Source organism: Malania oleifera, chromosome 10 (assembly GCF_029873635.1).
Source record: "Malania oleifera isolate guangnan ecotype guangnan chromosome 10, ASM2987363v1, whole genome shotgun sequence".
Taxonomy (NCBI): domain Eukaryota; kingdom Viridiplantae; phylum Streptophyta; class Magnoliopsida; order Santalales; family Ximeniaceae; genus Malania; species Malania oleifera.
Window position 1 is genome coordinate 94,526,336 of NC_080426.1, and position 9,341 is coordinate 94,535,676.

General features: G+C 37.1%; 1 protein-coding gene across 2 annotated transcripts in view; it reads left to right on the plus strand.

Moving 5' to 3' along the window:
* LOC131166836 (DNA-directed RNA polymerases II and IV subunit 5A-like) overlaps window positions 1-7,673 on the plus strand; it is a 46,600-nt gene extending 38,927 nt beyond the window's left edge. For both annotated transcript variants that reach the window (XM_058125431.1, XM_058125429.1), the window contains one exon: window positions 7,204-7,673. In XM_058125431.1, coding sequence (XP_057981414.1) covers window positions 7,204-7,329 — 126 coding nt within the window. In that variant the 3' untranslated portion in view covers window positions 7,330-7,673. The remainder of the gene's footprint in view (window positions 1-7,203) is intronic.
* Window positions 7,674-9,341: the final 1,668 nt, after the last annotated feature.

Below are 9,341 nucleotides of genomic sequence, written 5' to 3' on the forward strand. Positions count from 1 at the left end.
CCAATATTCTCCAAAATTAAATCGAGGCGATGAGCAGCGCACAGTGTCCAATATAAATATGGCCTCTTTGCTTCCAACAATCTCTCTATTCAAAAATCAAGGAATGAAGCCATTAAAATACTAAAATATATACACTATAGAAAGTAGTTCTAGAAATAAGTTCTTACCTGCTGCAACATAGTTTGAAGCATTGTTAGTTACTACTTGAATCACATTTGATTCTCCAATTTCCTCTACCATCTCATCAAGTAATTTGCACATTCTATCTACATTCTTGACAAGATTAGAAGCATCAATAGAATTGATGAACACTGATCCCCTTGGAGAGTTCACTAAGAAGTTTATTATGTCCTTATTAGCAACCGAATCTCTCCAACATCAGACATAATTGAGCAGCCATATTTTGCCCATTCCTCCTTATGGGCCTTCAACAACTCTTTCATTCGACTAACTTCCTGTTTTAGGTAAGGAACTCTTACTTCATGATAGCTAAGTGGCTTTATTCCAAGACCATATTGTCCAATCGATTCAAGTGCCACTGCAAAGCTGCTGAGACATACAACATTAAATGGTATTCCAGCATCATACATCCGCCTAGCAAATTCTCCCATTGTCTTTTTTCTTAGTTCTTTCTTGCACGCCTCATTTGTTGATGTTTGCTTCATCTTTCCTTATTTCCTAGCTTGAACCGCTTTCTATAGGCCCCTTTTGTTTTGGTTTCTTCAAGTTGGATTGGTATGATCTTTTACTTTCATTACCAGTGAGCACTCTCTTGCCACGGGTGTCGATTTCTTGAACTTCATCTTCTTCATCTTCACCATGATGATCTATATTATCAAAGTCGGGCAATAGCTCATTTTTCTCCTTTTCCATATCTTTCTTCACCATATACTCTTTAATCTCCTCACATACATGAGTAGGGCACTTAGAGCATTCTTTCACATTTCGAAATCCTCCGACAATGTGTTGTTTTGCCCGAAATATTCCTCCCCTTGTGACTTTATTACAAAAATTGCAAGTCAAATTATTTCTATTTTTCTAATCATCCAAATGTGCATACTTCCATGTAGGATCTTTCTTTGCCAAGGCCTCACATCCAGAACTAGAATCCATTTAAGATTTTAGACTTGGTATCCTAACTGAAAAAACAATGTATCATATATTTCAGGCAAATTAGGCAATAACTCATTTTGTATTAGTAGCTAATAGCCTAATCCAGGCAATAACCCATTTAAAATTTAAGACTTATATAATGCATTTCCAAACAAATTAAAAAACAGTAGCTAAATTTCAATAAAAAGAATAAATATTATGTATTAGTTATAATTTATTAACTTACATTAATTAAACTAAATATTTAATTAGTAATTACATATAAAAAAGAAGAAGAAGAAGAAAAAGAGTAGCTAAATTTCAATAAAAAGAATAAATATTATGTATTAGTTATAATTTATAAACTTACATTAATTAAACTAAATATTTCAAATTAAAAAACAGTAGCTAAATTTCAGTAAAAAGAATAAATATTATGTATTAGTTATAATTTATAAGCTTACATTAATTAAACTAAATATTTAATTTATAAGCTTACATATAAAGAAGAAGAAGAAAAAGAGAAGCAGCAGGCCGTAGGAAGAAGAAGAAGAAGAAGAAGAAGAAGACTTACGAAGGCTCGAAGGCTCAAAGACGAGCCCATTGCTGGTTCGAAATGCCGAAGATGACGTGACGAACTCACGTCGTGTTCGAAGGTAGGTAGACGAACTCGCAAAGGCTCCTGCTGGTTTGTAATGAAGTCGTGAAGGGTCGTGCTTCTTTAAAATGTCGAAGACAAACTCACGATCCTGGTTTGAAGCTCGAAGACGAAGTCGCGAACGCTTCCGGCTGGTTCGAAGGCTAGCAGATGAGCTCATGCTGTTGGTTCGAAGGATCGCAAAGGCTCGTGCTGGTTTGAATGTGCAAGACGAACTCACAAAGGGCTTCGAAGGGCCGAAAGGGGCTAGGGCTCTGTTCGTTCGATTCGAATGAGGGCTACGGGTCTGGCTGTGGCTATTTCTCTTCTTTAAATGATAAAAATTCGCAAGGCACGACTCACTGCGCCAGTTGCCCCACTGCGCCTCGTCTCTTGCAGGTTGCCTCGCCCCACCTTGTTTGAGGCGCAAGCCTCTTCACCTCATTGCGCCTTGTGCCTAGGCGTGCCTCAGGCGCACTTTTAACTACTATGCTCGAACTCTATGGCTGCAGCTCCACCTACAAGCACGGTACCCAGCAGTGTGTATATATTTCCCTGCACTCTCTTCCCTTTCATCACGGTTAGAACGCCCTTCCTCACCTTCATTACCACGCCTTTAGATTTGTAACTAAACCCTTTACAATCCAAGGTGCCTAACGAAACCAGATTCTTCCTTAGCTTCGGTATGTGCCTCACATCACACAACGTCCTCACCAAACCATCATACATCTTGATTCTGACATTCCCCATCCTAACCACTTTGCACGCAGCATTGTTCCCCATCAGAACGGATTCAAAACTCACAAATCTGTACGTAGTGAACCAGTCCTTGTTGGGCGTCATATGATAAGAACACGCCGAGTCTAAGATTCAAGAATCTGTGAACTCATCTGACCGAGATGAAACCGAGAGCATATCACCGTCTCTACTCCCAAAGTCTCCTTCTTCTACTACATTCATCGTGTTTGACGAACCTTATTTGGTTTCAGCAACCCCATTCTTCCTTTCCGTACACTTGGGTTAAGTACCCCTTTTTCCCGCACTTAAAACACCGCACGTCCTTCCTCTTCCTGGATTAGGATTGAGCCCTATGGTTGCTCGATCCACCATGGAAGTTGCTCCTCCCACAATCCTGGTTCCCCTACGCCACGAGCCCTTCACCATGTGAACCCTCATCGCTGGCCTTCTTCCTCTGATGGAATCCTAACAATGCACTCGTGATGTCCTCCAACTCCAGGGTTTCTTTCTCTTAAATCAGCATCATAATCAGGTTCTTGTATATAGGAGACGTCAATAGGGAATTCAACAACATCAATGCTTTATCCTCTTCCTCGAACTTCACATCAACTCGCTTCAAATCACTAATAATCTAATTGAATGTGTTGATGTGCTGAGTTAGGTCCGAATCCTCTGCCATCTTAAGCTAATAAAACTTTTTCTTAAGATACAACTTGTTTGTAAGCGACTTGGACATGTACCGGCTTTCAAGTTTTAGCCAAACTGCTACCAGCGATTCCCCATCCATGACATGATACCATGACATGATACATCACATCATCGGCCAGATAATGCCGAATAGTGGACACAACTTTTGCTTCCTGATCCTTCGCCATTCATATTGTCCGGCTTCTTTCCGTATAGAGCCTTCACCATACCTTGTTGCACTAGCAAGTCCTTCACCCTCCTTTGCCAAAGTCCAAAGTTCTCAGTTCTATCGAACTTGTTAACATCGAACTTCATCGAAGAGATCCTAGCCATTGTGAACCAATAGCTCTGATACCAATTGTTGTTCGTAGATGCGCAGCGGAAGCCCGCACAAACTCACGAATTAATCAATAAACAAGTAGTGCAATCGCTCAATGATGAACAATAAGAAAGAACAATCATTCAGCAATGAGAAAAATGAAAACAACAATCAAAAGACATAAGATTTACGTGGTTCGGAAATTTGCCTACTTCCATGGGAGCAGCAACTCTGATTTTCACTATCAATAATGTCAACATTACAATAAGGGTTACAAAGTATGATTATATATGAACCCTATGTGTACAGGAACCTAAGATCCTATCTAAACCATCCCTATAGCGATCCCCGGAGGAAGATCCTCTGATTCCCCCAATCTACTAATCACCAAATTCAAAAATCGTAACGTGCGTCAAACAAAACCGTTGACAGTTTGAAGCCGAGAAGAACTCCCTGCATTCTGCCTGAAACCGTCGACAGTTACAGCACAAACTGTCGATGGTTATCCCCCTTTTTGCAGCCTTCTCTCTTGTCCCTCGCTTCACGATGCTTTTTCGGTCCATGCATTCCACTCAAAATAGGAACCACATCCCCAACACCTTCAATTCAGACATGAAAACAAGAAACAAGCAGTTATGTTTGCCACTACTTTAGTCATGTTTGCCTCTGTTTTGACCAAGAGAATCAGGGTTTCTCTACCTTTCTAAGCTTGGCAGATTTTGCAGTCAATGGCTACAATGCAAACAAATATCCATAAATGAAAAGCAGTCCAAAGGTTTCATATTAAATATGCATGGGTAAATCCAGGAATTACATATACTGCAAGTGTATTGTGGAATGTTTAAAATCCCGCATTATTTTTCTGAGATCTTTACAGAAAAAGAAATGCTTGTGCCTTGCATATTAGCACAAAATTCAATAGATGAAATAAAATACTAAAAATTTAACCAACTCATAGAAACAAAATATTGAAAACTATGCTGTAAAAAGATAATACATGACTGCATAATATGTTCATCACACTCAAAAATCAATCAAAACACTTCTACATGATCTTATCTGCTAAGCAACCATTTTACCTAAAAGCTTAAGCTATTAGGTTATGAGCCAACAATGTATCTTGAGCCTTGACATTCTGCTGCATGTGCAGCTGGATTACACATGGTGAGACAAACAAACAACGAATACAACCCGTTACAAGCAATAAGATAATTCTTAACAACCATACAATAAAAGTAGGGCAACAAGACCAGAACCCACCCAAGACCTCTTGGCAACCATGGCTCTAATACCATGTTAAGCAATGACTTTACCTAAAAGGTTAAGCCATTATTAGGATGTGGGTCAACCATGATACATATCAAGACTTAAAACTATCTAAAATACTTGACCAATAAATTCCATCAAAACTTGAAAAATAAACCATATAAATATCATTGCATCCAAACTACTTAACAGAAAAAAAATGTTCGTTAATCATCCTTATAAGTTATTGCTTGGAAAATAGAAAGGCAATCCATTTAAACAGACATATCAAGGAGTTGCAACCCCGCATCCATAAGCGCTTGAACCACATAATCACATCAATAATCTTCAAGCAACATGCATAACTACTCAGACTTGTGGAACTAGCTTTAAGCAACTCTCCAGCATAAATTTGTTCTGGTCTAGTAAGATTTTCTGCCATGGGCTCCCTAAAAATCTCGGTCCTTTTTTTTCCCTTTTCTGAAAATGAAGGTGTTCGAGGTCCTTTGGAGACTCAACTAATCCATTAGGATAATGGGCCCGCCCCTCTTTCCTTCTCCACTTAAATACTGAAGTATTATCTCAAATAGAAAGACATAGCCCCTAAGGCTTGTACCTTGGTATTTTAACCAAGAGAGTCTTGAGTTCACCACCCGAGCCACCACCCTTGAGGAGGCAAGCTCCATCCTTCTATTGACATTATCTACCTCAAACTCGAAGCATTTCACAAATTTCGAGCTTGTCTCTTGAAATATTTTAGCAACATTCTGCATCGTCTCAACCAAGGATTCAACTACTGTATTGTTGGACCTCAACATTTTCTTGCCAATGAATATCTTTGATTTTTCAGGTTGGACATTGGTAGGGCTTTGTGTAAAAATACAGCCCCTCCATCACACTCTTGTGCACCTTCAATCCCCTCATTATTAGTTTGACACTTGCTGTGTTTTGTTCCATCCACTTCTTCTGCTTTACATGCATACTTTGCTCTGTTTCAATTTTCCTTATCCATACCAAATACAACAGGAAGTTCATCATACTGAAGAAATGATTTGTTCCACAACTCTTTGGCTTGTGTATGTTTTTGGATGAAAATCTTGCAAGCTTGAGACCACTGGAGATGATGAGGAAGACAAGGAGGAAAGAGTTGTCAGGCTGTCAGAGTGGGGAGAGGGAGAGGTGTAGATGGCGTGGGATCGAGGGCTTTAAATATGCTTTTATAATCCTTATTAGTAATCTTAAAAATTTTGAAATTAAATTAGGCATTTTTTTTTTTGAAAGTTCATGCTTCATTGGGATTCACCATGTTAGGAATCAGGATACCCACTTATTAAAGTAGGAATGAGGGCATGAAAAGCATTACGGGAATATGTAGGATTTCCATGAACAAAATTTCCAGTGCTAAACCATGAAACAAATGTGGGAATATCTAAGAATCAATGAGGATTCCCAGAAATTTTGATTGACTCTGCAAACCAAATGCTACGTGAGTGTCTTTTCTCATCTCTTCACTGCTTTCCAACCAAACAGACTGTCGAGGTACCACTAAAGTTGTCGATGTAGTCAGACACATAAGCCCTCAAAACCCTTTAAAAATGACCCAACTAGAATCGAAAAGCTCATAAACATGTCCAAGTTATACATCACACAACTATGAGCAGCTAGCTAAAATACCCCAACAAGCCAAAAACTCAAATATAATGAAATTACAGGCCAATGTTGAAATGCTTTTCTTTTAAAGCAGGTTCTAACTGAGAATCTTGCCTGTTAACCATAATGGCCTTTGGGTTAGGCTTGTCATAAAAATGCATTTCCCCAAAATTTTTAAAATTAGTTTGATCTCCAGGTACACATTATAAAATATTTTGGTGCAGCATGGTATTCTGGCATTGCAGATTTGGGAAAAAAAAAAAAGGTTACTTTTGTGGATTTTAATTGAGTCGAATTTGGCACGTGTTTGGCTGAATTTTTCTTGTTTGGTTTTCAGTTGTGTTTTATTCAAGACTTATTTGGTTATTGGAAAATATAACAGATATATCATATCAGTATAAAGTTGGGTGAGTAGGATTACAGTTGATCACTTCTTCAAAAAGAAAAAGAGGTAGATTACAGTTGATCAATGAGAAGTCCTTGAAATATAATTGTTCTGTCCTTCATAAATTCTTTGATCTTAAATAAGCGAGAAATATTTGCAGATTTGCACTCTTTTGAAAATAACCTCTTAAAAAATAAATCAGCGAGTTGCTTGTCTGAAATATAACATCAAGGGATGGTTTCAGGTAGGGTTGCTTGAACCTTGAACATAGTGGTATGGCATTTTATAATTTTATGGTCAGCATATTAGCTTCATCATGCTTTAGATGTTTGTTTTCTAAAGGCTCTCAAACTATTGGATGCCTGCATCGCTTACACATATATGTTTTCTTTTCATTGCTATTTCTTCGCTGTTCTGATTCTTCTGCTGTTATATTATTTTGGATTGTAGCTACCACGAATCCTTGTTAGTGATCCTGTTGCTAAATATTATGGGCTAAGACATGGCCAGATTGTCAAGATCTATCGGGAAAGTGAAACTGCTGGTGAATACATCACCTATAGATACGCTGTATGAGGATTCTTTTTTTTTTTTTTTGTATTTTCATTTTAAAATAACGTCCTGAATGTTTTAATTGTATTTCTGTGCTTATGTTCCTAATTTTTTCTTTCAGTTTATTTATTTTTTTGGTCTCAGAACCTTGTAATCTCCTTTATCTTTCTCTCTTTCTCTCTCTCTCTCTCTCTCTCTTCCCCCTTTTTTGGATCTCCACCTCAAAGATCTCTTTGGGTTTTCTGCCCTTGTATGGATTGGTCATATTTATGTGTGCGCACTAGTAGATTGGCAAAGTGACAATGTGGAGAATTTAAAAGTTGAACATCGAATTCCTCCCACAATCCATGAATGCCATAGTTTTCATATTCTAACTTAGCCATAGGATTCACTGTGCCTCTGTATTGAATCTGTAGGCATGATATCTGAGGGACTCTATGTGCTTTCTACCTTAATGCTATCAAGTCGAAGATGGTCTTTTGTGTGTTCTTGCTAATCAAGAAATGAAAAACAAATAGCTAAAAAATCTTATCGAAGTCGTGTACTGAGTTGGGTGGGGGGACTTACTAGTTCAATCTAGCTACTTTTTAGGGTTACCACCAAGGATCATTATGTGGTGGCATCTGATATTGTGTGAAATATTGTGATCATTCATTTTTTTTCCATGTGATATATAGGATTTTGCATTCCATTATGACTGTCAATGATTGATTGATAAGATGTCTCTGGAAGAGGTTCATATGTATATTTTGGATGAAAAGAACACCAACTATGTGTGATTTTAATATGAGTAAGGGTTTCTTCACAAGGAAAGACAAGTATTTAACTCTTAAAGAATACTCAAGAATATGACAAGAGTTTTGGTTGAGTTTTGACAAAATTTCTCAAGATGAGCAAGTTCAAGTACAAAGAGATTTAATGAGAGACGAGAGTGTTTGAGCTTTTGTTAATTCAATCTAGATAGCTTTAGTAATGTAATAGACTTTAGAGAGCGCATATTTATACTCTGTTAAATAAGTTGTTATGAATAGACCGTGGGAGCAGCAAACCTCCCCAGGTTATCAACCTGGAACAATCTTCAATTTTGTGTTTTTTAAACTTGATTTTGTTACTTTTGTGCCAAGGTCAAGTTATTCTTAGATATTTACGTATTTCAACTCACAAAATACCAAGATAAAAATAAATATAAAGAATAGAGCCTTGAAGGAAGTCTTCAAGACTCTATTAGGCCCAAACTCCAACTTGAATTCTTTTAAAGTCTTGATTATAAAAACTCCCAAGTCAAAGTAATTAGTTTACCAATAATTTGTTATCATTAAAATTAGGCCATGGAATTGGAATTAAAGGGCTAACAACTTCCATGGAAAATCAGAAGTCAAAGTGAGATTGCTGATAATAGTCAAAATGCATAAATACAATGAATTCATCATTTTTTAAATACATGTATATAAGTCTAGATACATATGCATCTTAAAAAATTTAGCTTGACATGGTGAAAATAGTATAACAAAAAAATTATAGTCAAAGATAAGTGGATGGAGATATTAAGAAGACATTGCTCCTTAAAAAATGCATCTTAAAAAATCTAACTTGACATGGTGACTGTAACAAACCAGAGTCAAAGAAAAAGTGGATGTAGAAGAAGACATTAGTCCTCGAGGTGTAGAAGATGAAGATGTATTCGCATTAACAATAATATAAAGAACTTCAATTCTCAAGTCTAAATGTGATTTTTATATGGATGGATTTTGAACCAAGAAGGACGACAAATAATCCCAAATTAAGCGTATGCTTTACAAGGCACATGGAGAATTTCAAATATAACGAACCAAATTAAGCGTCTTAACAACAAATCATATAAACATTGTTGATTTCATCTATTTTTGTACACTAGTTTTTATTGCTCCAGAATTTAAACTATTTTTGTACCACAATTTAATTTAACAAACAGGGGTCCTCAACATTTTAGACCGATGCACAGTGAGTGATGCCACAATGATGGGCAGAATTCCTTTATCAAACCCATCCTCCTCAGA